The sequence below is a fragment of the Cherax quadricarinatus genome, chromosome 39 (assembly GCF_038502225.1).
Source record: "Cherax quadricarinatus isolate ZL_2023a chromosome 39, ASM3850222v1, whole genome shotgun sequence".
In the NCBI taxonomy this organism is placed as follows: domain Eukaryota; kingdom Metazoa; phylum Arthropoda; class Malacostraca; order Decapoda; family Parastacidae; genus Cherax; species Cherax quadricarinatus.
This window is the reverse complement of record NC_091330.1, coordinates 14,015,936-14,036,007: the sequence shown is the minus strand read 5'-3', so window position 1 is coordinate 14,036,007 and position 20,072 is coordinate 14,015,936. Positions and strand designations below refer to the sequence as shown.

The 20,072-nt window shown below is 47.2% G+C and overlaps 1 protein-coding gene across 3 annotated transcripts in view; it reads left to right on the top strand.

Annotated features, from left to right (window-relative positions):
* LOC138853770 (pneumococcal serine-rich repeat protein-like) overlaps positions 1-18,541 on the top strand; it is a 71,355-nt gene extending 52,814 nt beyond the window's left edge. For 2 of the 3 annotated variants that reach the window (XM_070092419.1, XM_070092421.1), the window contains exons 2-3: positions 7,094-7,308; positions 8,306-18,541. In XM_070092419.1, the coding sequence (XP_069948520.1) occupies positions 7,094-7,308; positions 8,306-18,170 (10,080 nt within the window). In that variant the 3' untranslated portion in view covers positions 18,171-18,541. The remainder of the gene's footprint in view (positions 1-7,093; positions 7,309-8,305) is intronic. The other variant, XM_070092420.1, reaches the window with a different exon arrangement.
* Positions 18,542-20,072: the final 1,531 nt, after the last annotated feature.

The following is a 20,072-nucleotide window of genomic DNA, read 5'->3' as shown; positions in this document are numbered from 1 at the left end:
TGAACTGTTTAGGGGGCTGTTCCATGGGCGGTTTGTTGAGGATAGCTTGTGCCTTGAGTCTGCAATCTCGGATGAAGAAAGATGGGAACTGAAGACGTGTAAAGGCTTGTGTTATGTAAGTGCATTCTTCTTCTAGAAAACAAGGGCTGGAGATGCGAAGAGCTCTCAAGAAGCCAATGAGGACTCCTCTCTTAGTGCGGGTGTCTTGGTGTGAATAGAAGTGTACAAGATCGTCCTTGTTGGTAGGTTTTCTATACACTTTGAAGAGAAGTTTTCTCACTGTCGGGAGATCTGCACAGTAGAACGTCGAGGAAAGGAAGTTTGCCATCATTTTCGAGTTCAAGTGTAAACTTTATTGATGGTTCAACTGCATTGATCTTGTTGAGAAGGGCCTGGATATTGAGACGTCTCGGATAGAAAACCAATATATCATCAACGTATCTTAGCCAGGTAACGGTGTTGGGAATGAGGGTGCTGAATTTCTCTGTCTCCAGGTTTTCCATGAAGAGGTTGGCAAGCACAGCACTGAGCGGGCTGCCCATTGCCATCCCAAAGCATTGTTTGTAACAGTTGTCCTGATACTTGAAGAAGTTGAAATTAACACAAAGTTCCACTAGATTGATGAAATCTAGAAGAGGTAAAGGGAGGTCGTGGTTTTCAGTGAGCCTCTGTCTCAGAATGTTGATTGCAGCGTCAGTAGGAACGTTGGTAAAGAGGGCTGTGACATCGAAGGAAGCCATGCTTTTGTTTTTGACATTCAGGTTGGAAATTCGGGAGAGAAGGTCACCTGAGTGTTTGAGGTGGGCTTGACTGATGGTGCCCAGAAGCGCTGAAAGGTATTTGGCAAAGTGGCCGGCTAGTCTGTGGTGCGCTCCCTATGCCCGAAGTGATAGGCCGTAGTGGGATGCCAGGTTTGTGTGTCTTAGGAAGGCCATACAGGCGTGCTGGTTTCGGTTGACCTGGTAAAAGTTTAAGTAGTTTCTTGCCTTGTTCTGATTTTCGTAAGATGCTACGAGCCTTTTGAAGGAAAGTCTGGGTACTTTGAAGTAGCACTGATTCTTCTCAACGATGCCAACACATACCAGCCTGTATCGGAATCAGTGCTACTTCAAAGTACCCAGACTTTCCTTCAAAAGGCTCGTAGCATCTTACGAAAATCAGAACAAGGCAAGAAACTACTTAAACTTTTACCAGGTCAACCGAAACCAGCACGCCTGTATGGCCTTCCTAAGACACACAAACCTGGCATCCCACTACGGCCTATCACTTCGGGCATAGGGAGCGCACCACACAGACTAGCCGGCCACTTTGCCAAATACCTTTCAGCGCTTCTGGGCACCATCAGTCAAGCCCACCTCAAACACTCAGGTGACCTTCTCTCCCGAATTTCCAACCTGAATGTCAAAAACAAAAGCATGGCTTCCTTCGATGTCACAGCCCTCTTTACCAACGTTCCTACTGACGCTGCAATCAACATTCTGAGACAGAGGCTCACTGAAAACCACGACCTCCCTTTACCTCTTCTAGATTTCATCAATCTAGTGGAACTTTGTGTTAATTTCAACTTCTTCAAGTATCAGGACAACTGTTACAAACAATGCTTTGGGATGGCAATGGGCAGCCCGCTCAGTGCTGTGCTTGCCAACCTCTTCATGGAAAACCTGGAGACAGAGAAATTCAGCACCCTCATTCCCAACACCGTTACCTGGCTAAGATACGTTGATGATATATTGGTTTTCTATCCGAGACGTCTCAATATCCAGGCCCTTCTCAACAAGATCAATGCAGTTGAACCATCAATAAAGTTTACACTTGAACTCGAAAATGATGGCAAACTTCCTTTCCTCGACGTTCTACTGTGCAGATCTCCCGACAGTGAGAAAACTTCTCTTCAAAGTGTATAGAAAACCTACCAACAAGGACGATCTTATACACTTCTATTCACACCAAGACACCCGCACTAAGAGAGGAGTCCTCATTGGCTTCTTCTTGAGAGCTCTTCGCATCTCCAGCCCTTGTTTTCTAGAAGAATGCACTTACATAACACAAGCCTTTACACGTCTTCAGTTCCCATCTTTCTTCATCCGAGATTGCAGACTCAAGGCACAAGCTATCCTCAACAAACCGCCCATGGAACAGCCCCCTAAACAGTTCATAGTACTCCCATGTGGCGATGTTGCCACGAATACTCGCCGGGCACTTGCTATGAGTAACATCAACGTTTCCACCATAAACACATCATCTATCAAAGACCTCACTACGAAACGCAGCCCCACACCTCTAACTTCTACAGCAGGCGTCTACACTATCCCTTGTGGGTTCTGTCCCAAGAAATATGTAGGCAAGACAGGCAGAGATCTTGCAGTCCGCCTGAATGAGCATCGAAATGCCTCTAACAGAGACGATGTAAGGTACGCCTGTGTCCTCCACAGAGACTCCACGGGGCATTTGATGGACTGGAACGAGGCACAACTCGTTCTCACCGAACCAGACCTCAGACGCCGACGGTGCCTAGAAGCCTCACTAATCGCCGTCACCGACACTATAGAACGCAACACTGGAAACTACAAAATTTCAAAAACATTGGCATACATGATACTTAAGCAGCACCAACCCAACAACACAGGAGTCACATGATTTCATCGTCTACCCGTCCTCATCATAGGCAGAGGTTGTTTTGATAAGGACCTGCCTCGCATGGGCCAGTAGGCCTTCCACAGTGTTCCTCCATTCTTATGTTCTTATGACATTCCTCAGGTCACGTGCGTCACATCTCACTCTCCGCCTATATATATAATGTCTTTCTACCTCTGTATGTTAGAAGTGATCAAGGTCCCAGGACCGAAACGTTTTCTAATAAATATGTTATAGTGTTTGCTTACGTGTCTTTCTAAACCAACTTGTCGGTATTTATTACCAGTGGTGGTTGTGTTAGTGGCGGGGAGTGGTGGTGGTGGTTGTTAGTGGCGGGGAGTGGTGGTGGTGGTTGTTAGTGGCGGGGAGTGGTGGTTGTTAGTGGCGGGGAGTGGTAGTGGTGGTTGTGCTAGTGGCGGGGAGTGGTAGTGGTGGTTGTGCTAGTGGCGGGGAGTGGTAGTGGTGGTTGTTAGTGGCGGGGAGTGGTGGTGGTTGTGTTAGTTGTAGGGAGTGGTGGTGGTGGTGGTAGTGGTCGTGTTAGTGGCAGGGAGTGGTAGTGGTGGTTGTTAGTGGCAGGGAGTGGTGGTGTTAGTGGCAGGGAGTGGTGGTGGTGGTTGTTAGTGGCAGGGAGTGGTAGTGGTGGTTGTTAGTGGCAGGGAGTGGGGGTGTTAGTGGCAGGGAATGGTGGTGGTGGTTGTTAGTGGCAGGGATGTGGTAGTGGTGGTTGTGTTAGTGGTGGTTGTGTTAGTGGCAGGGAGTGGGGGTGTTAGTGGCAGGGAGTGGTTGTGTTAGTGGTGGTTGTATTAGTGGCAGGGAGTGGTGGTTGTGTTAGTGGCAGGGAGTGGTAGTGGTGATTGTGTTAGTGGCAGGGAGTGGTAGTGGTGATTGTGTTAGTGGCAGGGAGTGGTGGTGTTAGTGGCAGGGAGTGGGGGTGTTAGTGACAGGGAATGGTGGCGGTGGTTGTTAGTGGCAGGGAGTGGTAGTGGTGGTTGTGTTAGTGGCAGGGAGTGGTAGTGGTGTTTGTGTTAGTAGCAGGGAGTGGGGGTGTTAGTGGCAGGGAGTGGTGGTGGTGGTTGTTAGTGGCAGGGAGTGGTAGTGGTGGTTGTGTTGGTGGCAGGGAGTGGTAGTGGTGGCTTGTTAGTGGCAGAGAGTGGTAGTGGTGGTTGTGTTAGTGGCAGGGAGTGGGGGTGTTAGTGGCAGGGAGTGGTGTTAGTGGCAGGGAGTGGTGGTGGTGGTGGTTGTTAGTGGCAGGGAGTGGTAGTGGTGGTTTGTTAGTGGCAGGGAGTGGTGGTGGTGGTGGTGTTAGTGGCAGTGTTAGTGGCAGGGAGTGGTGGTGGTGGTGGTTGTGTTAGTGGCAGGGAGTGGTGGTGGTTGTGTTAGTGGCAGGGAGTGGTGGTGGTGGTTGTGTTAGTGGCAGGGAGTGGTGGTGGTGGTTGTGTTAGTGACAGGGAGTGGTTGTGTTAGTGGCAGGGAGTAGTGGTGGTGGTGGTTGTGTTAGTGACAGGGAGTGGTTGTGTTAGTGGCAGGGAGTGGTGGTGGTGGTTGTGTTAGTGGCAGGGAGTGGTGGTGGTGGTTGTGTTAGTGACAGGGAGTGGTTGTGTTAGTGGCAGGGAGTGGTGGTGGTGGTTGTGTTAGTGACAGGGAGTGGTTGTGTTAGTGGCAGGGAGTGGTGGTGGTGGTTGTGTTAGTGGCAGGGAGTAGTGGTGGTGGTTGTGTTAGTGGCAGGGAGTGGGGGTGGTGGTTGTTAGTGGCAGGGAGTGGTGGTAGTGGTTGTGTTAGTGGCAGGGAGTGGTTGTGGTTGTGGTTATGTTAGTGGCAGGGAGTGGTGGTGGTTGTTGTGGTTGTGTTAGTGGCAGGGAGTGGTGGTGGTGGTTGTGTTAGTGGCAGGGAGAGGTGGTGGTTGTGTTAGTGGCAGGGAGTGGTGGTGGTGGTGGTTGTTAGTGGCAGGGAGAGGTGGTGGTGGTTGTGTTAGTGGCATGAAGTGGTGGTGTTAGTGGCAGGGAGTAGTAGTGGTGGTGTTAGTGGCAGGGAGTGGTAGTGGTGGTTGTGTTAGTGGCAAGGAGAGGTGGTGGTTGTTGTGTTATTAGTATAACAGTAACTGCATGACGATATTAACAACAATGTCAATCAACAAGTTGAACAATAGTTATCATGCGTGTGACAACCGAGGCTCCATCACTACATACACTGGTACACTGGTACACTGGTACACTGGTACACTGGAACTCTGGTACATAGAAAGGCACTTGTAAATAAACAAATATTCTTCAGCAGAAGACAAATGGAAGACACAACCTTTGTGTAATTCTAAACTTCACATTGTATACAAGTGAATTTAATTTTAACAAGGTCGTTCGTGAAGAAAAAGTAACACTATACCGAATAAGATATTAATGGGACTACGTTTCGTTCCTTTCACGTGTTTATCAAGTCATACATAAAATGCAAAATAAAAATACAAACACCTGTACTAGGAGGCAAGGAGTAATTATAATCCTGTGTTTTGAATCTTCAGTACGACTTAGTCAAGATCTTAAAGGTTTTCATCTGCACTAAGTTTGTTCAAGCTGGTACTACAGACATTGTGAGGGAAAAGTTCAACAGGTAGGAGAAGCGAGCGAGTATATGGTAAACATTGTCCTTATAAATGCTTGTTCTGCAACAAGTCTTTTATTTGGTTATTGTAAGGCAGCGGGTTGTTTAAATCGGGGCAATTCGTGCTCAGGTCAGTGTTTATCTCCTCAATACACGTGGGTATCAGGTCACCCTTATAAATCAGATAAATTAGGTCAGAATTGGATGTCGGGTCATGCAGTGCCATTGAGGATATTGTTCTCATCTTTATTGTGTCCAGGTGGAGGGTCTTTACACACACACACACACACACACACACACACACACACACACACACACACACACACACACACACACACACACACACACACACACACACACAGGCTGGACATGTGGTCCAGAAACTGGCTTCTCGAATTCAACCCTGCCAAATGCAAAGTCATGAAGACTGGGGAGGGGCAAAGAAGACCGCAGAGTATAGGCAAGGGGCGCCTGGCAAACCCGAGAATAGCGTTCCGTTACCTTAATAAGGAATCGTTCAAGACACTGTACACTGTGTATGTTAGGCCCATACTGGAGTATGCAGCACCAGTTTGGAACCCACACCTGGTCAAGCACGTCAAGAAGTTAGAGAAAGTACAAAGGTTTGCAGCAAGGCTAGTCCCAGAGCTCAGGGGAATGTCGTACGAGGAAAGGTTGAGTGAAATCGGACTGACGACACTGGAGGACAGAAGGGTCAGGGGAGACATGATAACAACTTATAAGATACTGCGGGGAATAGACAAGGTGGACAGAGATAGGATGTTCCAGAGAGGGGACACAGAAACAAGGAGTCACAACTGGAAGCTGAAGACTCAGACGAGTCACAAGGACGTTAGGAAGTATTTCTTCAGTCATAGAGTCGTCAGCAAGTGGAATAGCCTAGCAAGTGAAGTAGTGGAGGCAGGAACCATACATAGTTTTAAGAAGAGGTATGACAAAGCTCAGGAAGCAGAGAGGGAGAGGCCCTAGTAGCGATCAGTGAAGAGGCGGGGCCAGGAGCTGAGTCTCGACCCCTGCAACCACAATTAGGTGAGTAAAATTAGGTGAGTACACACACACACACACACACACACACACACACACACACACACACACACACACACACACACACATTATATATATATATATATATATATATATATATATATATATATATATATATATATATATATATATATATATATATATATATATATATATATATGCACACACACGCATGTACAACAAGCCTAGTGTCTAATCGACATGTGCCTAGGACAACTTGGTAACTAACACACATATGACACACACTCATATACACACCACACATATACGACACACACTCATATACACACACACCACACACATACGACACACATATACACACACCACACATATACGACACACACACCACACATACATGTACGACACACACTCATATACACACACCACACATACATATACGACACACACCGCACATACATATACGGCACACACTCATATACACACACCACACATATACAACACACACACATATATACACACCACACATACATATACAACACACACACATATACACACACCACACATACATATACGACACACACATACATATACACACACCACACATACATATACGATACACACTCATATACACACACCACACATACATATACGACACACACACATATACACACACCACACATATACGTCACACACACCACGCGTACAAAAAAGCACACTCACCAGGCCAAACGTCTATCGACAAGTGCCTTTGACAACTGGCAACTAACACACGTGCGTATTCATTAAAACCAGGAAAGGCGAGACTTCCCTTCTCATTTGCTCTCGCTCAATGTTCTAGGTGGTGCTCTTGGCTCTGGTGGGTGTGGCTGTGGCAGCTAAGTTGGATGGACTAGCCCACCAACACGACAACCAGCAACACAACATCGACGACCGGCACAGTCGTGTCAATCGTACCGGCGAACGTTTCACAGTTGTCGCTGAGTCAATCCGACACAGTGAATATGCAACCAGCCCCACGAAGGACAAGCCTGCAACAGTGACTGGGTCCTACTCGTGAGTCAACTGTCTAACATGCTTCCTTCTCTTTCTGCTTTTAAGGAAGTGTGTGTGTGTGTTCGTCTTGATGCACTGTAGTGTCTCTTCATTAACAATAACCTTCACTGTCTTCATTTTTTTCGTTATTTTCTCAATGCTTCATTGCCTGAGAGGTTCCATTTCCTTACTGTTTCCAGTGTTTCATTTTTTTACTCTATTACTTTCTTTTCTCAGCACCCACCCTATTACCTTATCTTTCATTCTCTTCGCCTCTCCTCTTAGCAAGTGTGTCTCTTGACTCGTTGTCTGGTTCTTCCTCTCTGCCTCTTCCCTGAATTCATGTGATTTTTCATGCAATTTCCTTATTAATTTTACTTTTTAAATCTTCAGTTAAGAGATCCAGTAGCTTCCAGCTTCCATCCCACACCTTAACACACATGTAACAAGGCTTTTGGTGATGCCCTTTTGTATTCATCCTGATTTCCCCCCTCATCTCTATCCTATTCTCTTTCCCGTTATTATTTTTTTGGGGGGTTTTCACTTTTATCCTCATCCCCTACCATAAGATCCCTTTGCTGGTGGTGTTAAGGGTTAGATCTCAGGTGGTGGTCAATAGATCTCTTACCCTCCACAAAACAGCTCTGTGAGGATCGATCTGGGTGTTGATGCCTGGGGTCCAATACTAGGATTACCCTCTCAGTTCCAGAAGGCTGTGTCACCTCAGATCTGCTGGTTCCAATATTCAGTAAGTCATCTCTAAGGCTAGCAATCCCAACACACAGGAACTAGCAAACTGGGAAAGGGGGGGGGGTCGTCCCAGTACATTAAGGGCACCTAAGGCTCGTCCCACACACTAGATCACTTCATAAGAGGTGGCAATCTGACACCCATTAATATGTCCTCCCTCATATGTGTATGTGAGAGAGTGAATGAGTGAGCAAGCGCTCGTGTGTGGTTCTCTGAGGTGTACAAGGCATCTGCTATGAGCTGATCATCTGTCCTCTCGGCCCGACAGGTGGACGGCTCCCAACGGAGAGACTTTCCTTGTTGAGTACGAAGCTGATGAGAGAGGTTTCCGACCAGTGATCCACCGTGGGAATTCTGCCTCTTCCGTCGGGTCGTCATCAGGCTTCTCCGCTGCTTCGGGTTCTTCCCAAGGTTCTGGAAGTCGATCAGAAGGCTTCTCTGCTGCTTCCGGTTCTTCCCAAGGTTCTGGAAGTCGATCAGAAGGCTTCTCTGCTGCTTCCGGTTCTTCAGAAGGCTCTGGAAGTGAATCAGCAAGCTACTCTGCTGCTTCCGGTTCTTCACAAGGGTCTGGAAGCCGATCAACAGGCTTCTCTGCTGCTTCCGGTTCTTCACAAGGGTCTGGAAGTCGATCAACAGGCTTCTCTGCTGCTACCGGTTCTTCGAAAAGTTCTGGAAGTGACTCAACAGAATTCACTGTTTCCCGAGGATCTGGAAGTGGATCGACTGACTCTTCTACTTCCAGTGGAACCATAAGTGAATCAGTAGGTTTCTCCACAGCTTCCGGGGGTTCTGGAAGTGGTTCGGCAAGCTTCTCTTCCGGAAACAAATTGTCAGGTCCCACGACTTCTCAAAAAGTATCTCTTAACCTCCAGGGTGGCGTTCCTCGTAGAGCTGGCCCTTCAGCCACTGGTGTTTCAGCCACAGCTAAAGGCTCGGGTTCCAGCTCTAGGCTCTCTTCGCCAACTGGATCAGGCTCTGGGTCATCTTCAGATCAGGTAGACGATGTGCCAGGGATCCTGGATGGTCAAGGAGTTCCTGAGGTTGTTACTCCTGGCCAAGTTGCCTTGTCCAGCGAGTCTAGCGGTCATGAGAGCGGGTCGTCCAGCATTTCAAGAATATCTGATGCTTTCCCCGACTCTGGTAATGAATTTTCAGCATCTAAGCTTTCATCCGCCTCCTCGACTGGACCAGGCTCCAGCACTAGGCTCTCGTCCACTACTTCAGCAGGATCAGGCTCTTTTTCAAGGTTCTCATCAACTGGATCGGGCTCTGGTTCAACTCTCCCGGCTACCTCTGCCACTAGATCAGGTGGTAGCTCCGGGTTAGCTTCCATCCCATCAGCTTCCAGGACATCTGGTCAAGAGACTGGAAAAGTAGCAGTGATCCTAGCTGGTCACGGTACCCCTGCTGGAAGTATTCGTGGTCAGGCTACTTCTGGAGCTTCTAGCCATTCTGGAACGGGATCAGCCAGTTCCTCCACCTTGTCTGGTGCTTCTTCTGGCTCTGGCAGTAGATTTTCCACCTCAAGGTTGTCATCTCCTTCGCCACCTACATCAGACTCTAGCTCCCTCCACACCACGTCAGCTGGATCAGGCTCAGTTTCCAGGCTCTCGTCCACTTCTCCAACTGGATCAGGCTCTAGCTCGAGGCTCTCATCTGTCTCTTCAACTGGACTAGGTTCCAGATCGTCTGGAGGAGTAGCAGTGGTTTTGGCTGGAAGAGCCCCTGGTCAGGCTGCCGTCTCCAGTGCCTCCAGTGATTCTGGAAGCCGATCATCCAGTTCCGCTACTTCTAACAAAATTAATACTGGATTTTCTACCTCTAGGTTTTCATCCATATCTTCAACTGGATCAGGCTCTAGCTCCTTCGCCACTACTTCATCTGGATCCGGTTCCAGGTTCTCGTCCACTTCTACAATTGGATCAAGACCGGACTCAAAGTTCTCGTCTATTTCGTCAACTGGTTCCAACTCTGGGTTATCATCAGGTCAAGCCAGTAAAGGTGAAGCACCAAGCCGCCAGGATGGCCAGAGTTTTCCTGCTGTAAGTACCCATGGTCCAGCGGCCTTCAGTACTTCCAGCAATGCTGGACATAAATTATCTAATTCCTCCATCTCTGATCCATCCACCTCCAGGTTTTCATCCATCTCTTCAGCCGAATCAGGCTTAAGCTCATCTGGTCAGTTCGATGGAGGAGTGGCAGTAGTTCTGGCTGGCCAGGGTGCTACTGTTGGAGGTATTCCTAGTCAGGCATCCACCTCCGGTGCTGCTACTGCTTCTAGAAGTGGATCCACTGGTTTTTCCACCTCTGATACTTCTGCCGGCTCTGAAAAGAAATTTTCCACATCTACGTTCTCCTCCAAAACTTCAACCGGATTAAGTTCCGGTTCTAAATTTTCAACCGCTTCAACTGGATCTGACTCTGGATCATCTCAGGTCACTGGAGGGGCAGCTGTGGCCAGCCAAGCTGCACAACTTGGAGGGGTTCGAGAACAAGCCTCACAACATGGAGGGGTTCGAGAACAAGCCTCACAACATGGAGGGGTTCGAGAACAAGCCTCACAACATGGAGGGGTTCAAGGACAAGCTGCACAACATGGAGGGGTTCGAGAACAAGCCTCACAACATGGAGGGGTTCAAGGACAAGCTGCACAACATGGAGGGGTTCGAGAACAAGCCTCACAACATGGAGGGGTTCGAGAACAAGCCTCACAACTTGGAGGGGTTCAAGGACAAGCTGCACAACTTGGAGGGGTTCAAGAACAAGCTGCACAACTTGGAGGGGTTCAAGGACAAGCTGCACAACTTGGAGGGCTTCAAGGACAAGTTGCACAACTTGGAGGGGTTCAAGGACAAGCTGCACAACATGGAGGGGTTCAAGGACAAGCTGCACAACATGGAGGGGTTCGAGAACAAGCCTCACAACATGGAGGGGTTCGAGAACAAGCCTCACAACTTGGAGGGGTTCAAGGACAAGCTGCACAACTTGGAGGGGTTCAAGGACAAGCTGCACAACTTGGAGGGGTTCAAGGACAAGCTGCACAACTTGGAGGGCTTCAAGGACAAGTTGCACAACTTGGAGGGGTTCAAGGACAAGCTGCACAACATGGAGGGGTTCAAGGACAAGCTTCACAACTTGGAGGGGTTCGAGAACAATCTGCACAACTTGGAGGGGTTCAAACACAAGCTGCACAACTTGGAGGGGTTCAAGGACAAGCTGCACAACTTGGAGGGGTTCAAGGACAAGCTGCACAACTTGGAGGGGTTCAAGGACAAGCTGCACAACTTGGAGGGGTTCAAGGACAAGCTGCACAACTTGGAGGGGTTCAAGGACAAGCTGCACAACTTGGAGGGGTTCAAGGACAAGCTGTCTTCTCCAGAGATGCTTCTGCTGGTTCTGGTAATGAATATCCGATCTCTTCAACTGGAGTAGGCTCTAGCTCCCTCTCCGCTAGTTCCACTAGATCAGGCTCTGAGTTAGCTTTTGGTCAGGTCGATAATGTGAGTGTGACTGGTCAAAGAACTAGTACTGGAGGTACTCACGGTCAGGCTGCCTTCCCCAATACTTCCAGTGGTACTGGAAGTGTTCCCTCCGCCATTTCTACTGATACTTCTGCTGGCTTTGGTAATGAATTTTCCACATCTGAGTTTTCTGCTCCTCTACCTGGATCAGAATTAGGCCCATATTCCAGATTTTCATCCACTTCAGCTGCATCAAACCCTGGATCGAGGCTCTCAACCACTTCAACTGCATTAAGTCATGACTCGGGACTGTCATCCACTTCAGCTGCATCAACCTCTAACTCGGGACTTTCAACTACTTTTACTAGATCAGAATCTGGGTCATCCGGTCAGGTTGCAGATAGTGTAGCGGTGTTCGTGACTGGCCAAGGTGCGCAAACTGGAGGTTCCCATGGTCAGGCTTCCTTCTCTGGAGCCTCCATTAGTACCGGAAGTGGAATTCCCAGTTCCCCCTCAACTGATCTTTCTGCTAGCTCTAATATAGCTTCTAGTTCTTCAGGTGGATCTAGTTTGAGCCATAACTCTTCACCTGGATTAGTCTCTGGTTCACAACTCCAGTCTTCTTCAGCCGAGTCCAGCTCTGAATCAAAATTTTCATCTGATTCTTCGACTGGATTAAGTTCTGGCACAAGGTTCTCGTCCACTTCTTCGGTTGGCGCAAGTGAATCTGGCTTCGTGCCATCCGGTCAAGTTGTTGGAGCAGCATTGAATCTGGCTAGTGAAGGTGTCCTTGCTGGAGGTACTCCTGGCCAAGCTGCCTTCTCCAGCACTTCCAGTGAAACTGGAAGTGAATTTTCCAGTCCCACCTCTAGTAACAGCTTTTCCACTTCCAGATTTACAACTGGATCAGACTCCGTTTCTAATGTCCCATCCATCTCTACCACTGGAGTAAGTTCCGATTTCAAGCTCTCATCGAGTTCAGTTGGTTCAAGTTCCGGAATTTTATCCACTTCTCCAACCGTATCAAGCCCTGATTCAGTTGAATCAGGCTCTGGGACCACCTTTGGTCAGGTGAATGAAGGTGTATCAGTTACCATGGTTAGTCAATCACCTCCTGCTGGAGGTGCTCATGGTCAGGCTGCTTTCTCCGGTACTTCCAGTGATTCTGAAAGTGAATCCTCCAGCTTCTCCACCTCTGATGCAGCTATTAAAACTGTCAAGAAATATTCCACCTCCAGATTTCCATCCGGCTCTTCAACTGGATCAGAATCTAACTTACTCTCTACCACTTCGTCTGGATCGGGCTCTGGTACTTTAGGGCTTGTATCCACATCTCCAACTGGCTCAATCCCTGATTCAATGTTCTCATCCTCATCTTCAACTGGACTAGACTCTGGGTCATCTGGTCAGGTCACTGAAGATGTAGCAGTGACTCTGGCCGGTCAAGGTGGTACCCCTGCTGGAAGTATTCACAGCCATTCTGCCTTCTCCGGTACTTCCAGTGATTCTGTAAGTGGATTATCTAGCTCTGCAGGTACTTCTGCTGGCTTTGGCTTTTCAGCAACTTCTTCGTTTGGATCAGGTTCTAGCTCCCTTTCCACCCCTTCATCTGGATTAGGCTCTGATTCCAAGTTTTCTTCATCTTCACCTGGATCAAGCCCTGACTCAAGGCTCTTATCCACCTCTACAGCTGGATCAAGTGACAGTTCTACGTTCTCATCAACTTCAACTGGATCAGATTCCGAGTTATCTGATCAGCATGGTGGTGTAGCAGTGTTCGTGGCTGCCCACGGTGCCCAAATTGGAGGTTCTCATGGTCAAACTGCCTTCTCCGGAACTTCCTTTAGTTCTGGAAGTGGATCGTCCGGTTCACCCACTTCATTTTATAGCTCTGCTGGCACTGATAACAGGGTTTTACACTCAAGTGGATCTGGCTCTAGCCACAGTATTCCCTCCACTTCGTCAAGTGGATTAGGCTTCGGTTCCAGGTTTTCATCCACTTCAACCGGATTCAGCTCTGACTCGGGGTCCTCGTCCACTTTAATTGGATCAGGTGATAGTTCTAAATTCTCATCCACTTCTTCAATTGGATCTGGCTCTGGATCATCTGGTCAGATTGCTGAAGGAGTATCAGTGAAATTAACCAGTGAAAGTGGTTTTGCTGGAGTTAGTAGCGGTCAAACTATCGTCTCCGGCACTACCAGTGACGCTCGTGACTCTGTTGGATCTGGTAATAGCTTCTCCTCTAGATTCCCAGACATTTCATCTGGATCAGGTTCTAGTTTCCCGTCCACCTCCTCAATTGGATTAAGCACTGGTTCCAGGTTCTCTTCCACTTCCACTGGATCAGGCTCTGGGTCTTCTGGTCAGGTCAGTAAAGGAGTAGCAGTGATCCTGGCTGGCCATGGTGCCCAAACTGGAGGTTCTCATGGTCAGGCTGCCTTCTCCGGTACTTCCATTAGTTCTGGAATTGGAACTTCCACTTCCTCTGGTGTTTCTAGAGATTCTGAAAACAAAGTCTTCACCTCAAGGTTTTCGTCCACCTCATCAACTGGATCAGGTGACAGTTCTAAGTTTTCATCCATTTCTTCAACTGGATCTGGCTCCGGGTCACCTGGTCAGATTGTTGAGGGATTAGTAGTGAAACTGGCTGATCAAAGCGTCCCTGCTGGGGATACTCGTGGTCAGGCTGCCTTCTCCGGTGCTTCAGGAAGTGGATCGTCTAGTTCTACCTTCTCTGGGTCTGCTGGCTCTGGTAATGGATTGTCTACCTCTGGGTTTTCATCATCTTCCTCGGCTGGATCAGTCTCTAGCTCCAGTTTTCCATCTACATCTACTGGATTAAGCTCAGATTCCAGGCTCTCAAGTTCTTCGACTGGATCAGACTCTCGATCATCCGTAAATGTGGTCAAAGGTGTAGCAGTGGTCCTCTCTGGCCAAAGTGTACCTGCTGGATCATTCGGTTCTACCACCTTTGGTGCTCCTACTGGCTCTGGTAATAGATTGTCTGCCTTAGGAGTATCAACTGGATCAAGTTCTAGCTCTAATATCCCATCCTCTTCTTCAACTGGGTTAGACTCCGTCTCTGCTTTTTCATCTACTTCCACGAAAACAGACTCTGTGCCCCCTGTTCAAGTCATTGAAGGAGTTCCTGTGATCCTTGCTGGCAAGACTCAATTCTCCAGTGCTTTCTCTGGCTCTGGAAGTAGAACTGCAGACTCTTCCACCTTCATAGGTTCTGGACATGATTCCAGTAGTAAATTTCCTAGCGCTGCCCCACTCTCCGGCACTCTGAGCGACTCTGGAATTAGACTGTCCAATCCTTCCTCCTTCCCTGGTACGCCTACTGGCACCGAAAGTGAATATCCGAGCTCTAGTCTTTCATCCACATCTTCATTTAGTTCAAGCTCGGGGCTGAGCCTTGCCTCCAGTACAACTAGATCAGGCACCGGGTCATCTTCTAGTCAGGTAGTTGAAGGTGTGCCAGTTGTCCTACCAAGCCAAAGTGTCTCTTTCGGCTCTTCCAGTGGCGCTGGAAGCAGTTCATCGGGTTTCTCCACCACCAGTTCGTTTGATTCCAATAGCGGATCGTCCGGTTCTTCAATCGGTTCCACTAGTGATCCGTTCGGCTCCGCAGACCTTATTGGGACTTCTCGTGGGTCGGGAAATGCACCATCTCTCTCCTCGAGTGCACCTTTTGCCCCTGATGTATCGACAGGCTCAGCAAACTTTAATCAGAAAGACACTAGTTTTGTGTCGTTAATTCCCGCCACCAAGATTGAGATAAAGACCCCTCCACTAGGAACCAGTTCTCTCTATAATCTACCAGAAGTCAACAATGTACTTTCTGAAACGGGAAATTCAGGATCTTCAATTCAGTCGTCCGGTTTTACAGACTCGTCAAAGGCACCAGGGTTCGGTGACTCCTCTAGAGTCACCTCTGGTTCTTCCCCTGGTTCGCCTTCTTTAGGAACTGGCAGTTCCAATGGTGTCAGCTCTGGTTTCTCCTCTGGAAACCCCAGTGGCTCTGGATTATCAGTAGGCATAACTGGTGTTTCCAGTTCTGGATCAGCATCTGGGAGCTCCACTGGTTCTACTGGATTTTCATCAGGTAGTTCTGGTTCTAGATTTCCATCCATCTCTGCAAGTGGGTTAAGCTCTGGGGCTTCCGCTGGTCAGGTCGGTGGCAGTTTAGCAGTGATTTTGGCTGGTCAGAGGCTTCCATCTGGAGTTACTCGAGGTCAAGCTGCCCTCCAGGTTTCTACTGGCTCTAACAGAGGTAGTGCTAATCCTGGATCCTCTTCATTTAACTCATTTGGTGCTACTTCACGGTTACCAACTGGAAGCTCTAGCTCTTCCGGTACAGAATTTCCATCCCGAAGCCCAGGTTTTTCTAGTTCTAGTGTCGCATCTTTAAGCTCTAGTGGACCAGGTTCTGGGTCCTCTCCGGCAGGCTTCGGTGGTGCGCTGAGTTCCCAGCCTTTCAGTACCTCTGGCTCTCTTGTTTCTACTGGATCAGGTTCTGCATTACAAGTTTCACCCCTCTCGATTGATTCCAGCTCTGGATCTTCTTTCCAGGCAGGTGAGAGTCTAGCAGTGATTTTGGCTGGCCACAGTATTCCGGACGGAGTTAAACGTAGTCATGCAGCTTTCCCCACTTCTACAGGTACTGGTACAACAGGAACTAGTACTAAATTCTCTCCAAGCAGCTCACTGGGTGTCACTTCTGGATTATTACCTGAAAGTTCCATTGGAATATCTGCAGGCAGCCTTGTAGGTACGGCTACAGTACTTTCTTCAGGTGATCCCACAGGCGGCTCGCGTACTCAGTTTTCTAGTACCACTGGTTCTCACTTCTCTGCCGGATCAAGCTCCGGCTCTGGAGTTTCATCAGTAAATGGGTTGAGCTCTGGGTTGTCTGTTGGCACGGCCGATAATAGTGCAGCTGATCAAGGCGCTTCGGCCTTAATTCCTCGCGGTCAAGAGGCTTTCCAGACTTCTAATGGGGCTGGTACAAGGGGCATCAGCTCTGGATTCTCTTCAGGTACCTTTACTAGTGTTAGTTCTGGGTTGCCTTCAGGCATTTCTACGGGTTCTAGTTCTGTGTTTACTTCTGGAAATACTCATGGTCAGGAAGCCTTCAAAACATCTATTGACACAGGACCTACTCACACCTCTGAATCCTCCTTAGGTAGCTTGAGTGATGTCAATTCTGTACATTCTTCAAGTAGCTCCATAGGTGCTAAATATGAACTTTCTTCGGGCAACTCCGCTGATGTTTCTGGATTTTCTTCAGGAACCTCCACTGGTGTCACTTCTGGACACTCTTCTGGATTCTCTCCAGGCAGCTCGAATAGTGTTGGTTCCGGACTATCTTTAAGTAGCCCTATTAGTGATTCCAACACTCAGTTTCCTAGCATTTCCAGCTCTAATTTATCTACTGGATCAAGCTCCGGTACTAAACTTTCTTCTTCATCTAGGACTACCCCTGGGTCTTTGGCTGGTCAGGGCGGTGAGAGTGCAGCAGTAATTCTGGCTGGCCAAGGTATTCCAGCCGGAATTTCTAGTGGTCATGCAACCTTCCAAACATCTACTGGTTCCGGATTTTCTTCAGGGAGCACCACTGGTTCCATATCTGGTTTGTCTTCTGATAGTTCTAGTAGTTTTGGGTCTACTGGTTCTACCTCCATTGGTTCACTTTCTGGATTCTCTTCCCAAAATCCCACTGGCGTCAGGTCTGAGGTTTCCCTGCATAGTACCAGGCATCATCTTAGCAGTTCCACAGGTCATAGTTCTGGATTCTCTTCAGGCAGCTCACCAGGCGAAGGGTCTGTGCACTCTTCTGTTAGTCCCACCGGTGGCTCCAGTGAGAGCGTTCCAACTAAAACTACTCTTAGTCGCGAAACAGTCCAAAATCTTGCAAACTCTGGTGCAGTTGACGAGTCTCTCTCATCCTCTTCGAGCACATTTAATGGTCACAGTTCTGGGCATTCTTCTGGTAGTACCAGTGGTGTTAGTTCTAGATTCTCACCTGGCAGCTCCATTAGTTCCAGTTCTGGAATTTCATCAGGCAGCTCCATTGGCTCAAGCATTATCTCTAAAGTGTCCAACTCTCAAGTGTCGGGTATCTCTGGTTCTCGTTTCTCTGCTGGACCAGGTTCTAAACTTTCATCTATAAGTGGATCCAGCTTTGGTGTTTCCGGTCAGGGCGATGGTGGAGTGATCCTGGCAGGTCATGGCACTGCTTCCGGAGCACCTACTGTCCATTCTGCATTCCAAGCAGCTTCTGGTGCTATTAATTCTGGATCAGCGGGAAGCTCTGCCTCTAGATATTTTTCTAGTTCATCGTTTAAACATTCCAGCTCTTCCGGTGGATCTTCTAGTAAAGTTGCCTTGCCTGGAGCCAGCACCTTGTCTCTTCTGTCTGGTGGTGACAGGTCAAGCGTGGTAGGTTCCTCCGATATTCCTTCAGGTGTTACTTTCACTTCGTCACCAAACAAATTGACAGGAAATTATCTTCGTACTGGCAGTGGGAGTAGTACACACACATTCTCCAGCAGCTCTTTCCAGACGTCGAACAAATTCAGCTCCAGCAGCGGTACCAGGAACTATGGCACGATCCCTAACGTGGAGAATCTTGCAGTTGTTCTTGCTAAGAGGAACCAGCTGTAAACCTATATTGACGACGATTTCCACAAAACATGCTGACAATTTTTATGATCTAAAGTTATTAATAATGCTCAGACTGTGCTGAGTATTACCAAGAATTCTACTGATAGTTATAGAAATCTCGGCTGAGGATTATCACAAACTATGCTGATGGTCCGCAGCCTTCGTGTGTCGAACAAAGGCAGTATTCTTGATGGGCAAGTACAAAGTGCTGACGTACCCTGCAAGGGAAATGTGTATCTCGTATGTTCCTAGTTATTCGCGTTGTTCTGAACTGTTACTAACTGCTAGCTTAGTTGTAGTCAAATAATGTTTGATAAGATGTACTTTGTATGCACTGTTATGTAAATAAAGTGAAAAGCATATTGTTAAAATTGTTAAATTATTGATATTTTACCTCTACACTGACTGTTATGTAATACTAATATTTTTCTTCATTAAGTTCCAAAGAAACAAGATTAACATTAAATAATTCAGCGTTCCAAGGAAAGATCATAGGAAGGTGAGTATTTATTCGGTGTCAAACTAACAGTGAGTACCTGGCAGTCAGTAATTGAGCAAATTATGGGTTTACGTTAGCCAAGTTGTACTAGAAGCAGAACTAATGAAATAAATCATATCATTGACTGTGAATACAAACCTTATAGACAGAAATCATGATTCAAGGTTGTCAAGTAAGAAATTAGCTGCTGGCTAAGAGTTCCATGTAACACTAAATATTCTCAAATCATATCTGATAAAATGAGAGAAATGACACATTACTGGCATAAGACCAGGAATGTTCAAACTTAATTTTATTATACAGAGTATTGTGCTGTATATGGTTCAAAATGATACTGTCTCCCATAATAGTATGAGTGGCGTAAACTAGCAAAAATACCAACAGTCTACGGTATACAACAATGTTGTCTCCTTCAGTCTTTTCAAGAGAGTGGCACATTAATCGTGTCTTTTATTTCTTCATTTTTTCCATCATTTTCTCTTGAGGTTATTAATTAAAGAACTATGTAGTGTGCATACTCAGTTGTCTTTCCGTTCTAATGCTGAATCTTCGGGTTTAGCGCTTAACTTTTATTATTATTATGCTGAATCTTCATCAGGTGTTTAATTCATAACCAGGAAGTAAATGAAAATTGCTCATCAGATTATCATTACTCTTGTTGTTTATCGTTTAAGCATTCTTTAATTCATGATAGTACTTTTCTCGTTGTATCAGTTTCTCTGATTTACTAAGTAGCCTTCTATATGGCATGGTATGAAAGACTTCCTTACAGCCCAAGAACATGCAAGTCACCCAAGTTGTTGGGTCCGCCTCTAAACTTTCAGTCGACTGGTCTAGTTTAGTCATGTCATACCCGTTTTTGAAGCCATGTATATAGTCACCCTCCTCTGCCTCTCTTCTGAATTGATTCCACTTTTCATTTCTCTTATATTGTAAAGGTACTTTCTAACTTGTTTTACTTGGTAATCTATTTGCATCAGCTCTGAGTATTTGGTATGTTGTGAACATGTCGCCTATGTTCCTTCGTTCCAGTGTTATGCACGGTCATTTCTTTCTCGAATTTACCCTAGTGACAAATCTTTGTGTCTACAGCATTCTGTGCTATATGACCCTTAAGTGTTTAGCGCTTGGTTATGAGGATGATAATGCATTCTGTACATTGCATGGTTTATTGCATACTCTATTATTAAATTCACATATATTGTGTATATTATTTTGAAGTCCTGGTTAAGGATCCTGAATGCTGTTTCAGTAATATGATCATCGATGCTGACGTAATCTCATATGAACCTCTGGCACCTGACACTGCTGCTTTCCCAGCCTCTCCAGCCAACCACCTTGTCCCGCTGCAAGCTAATTTTAGATTAAATAACACCTTTCTCGATGAGTATAGTCTGTAATCA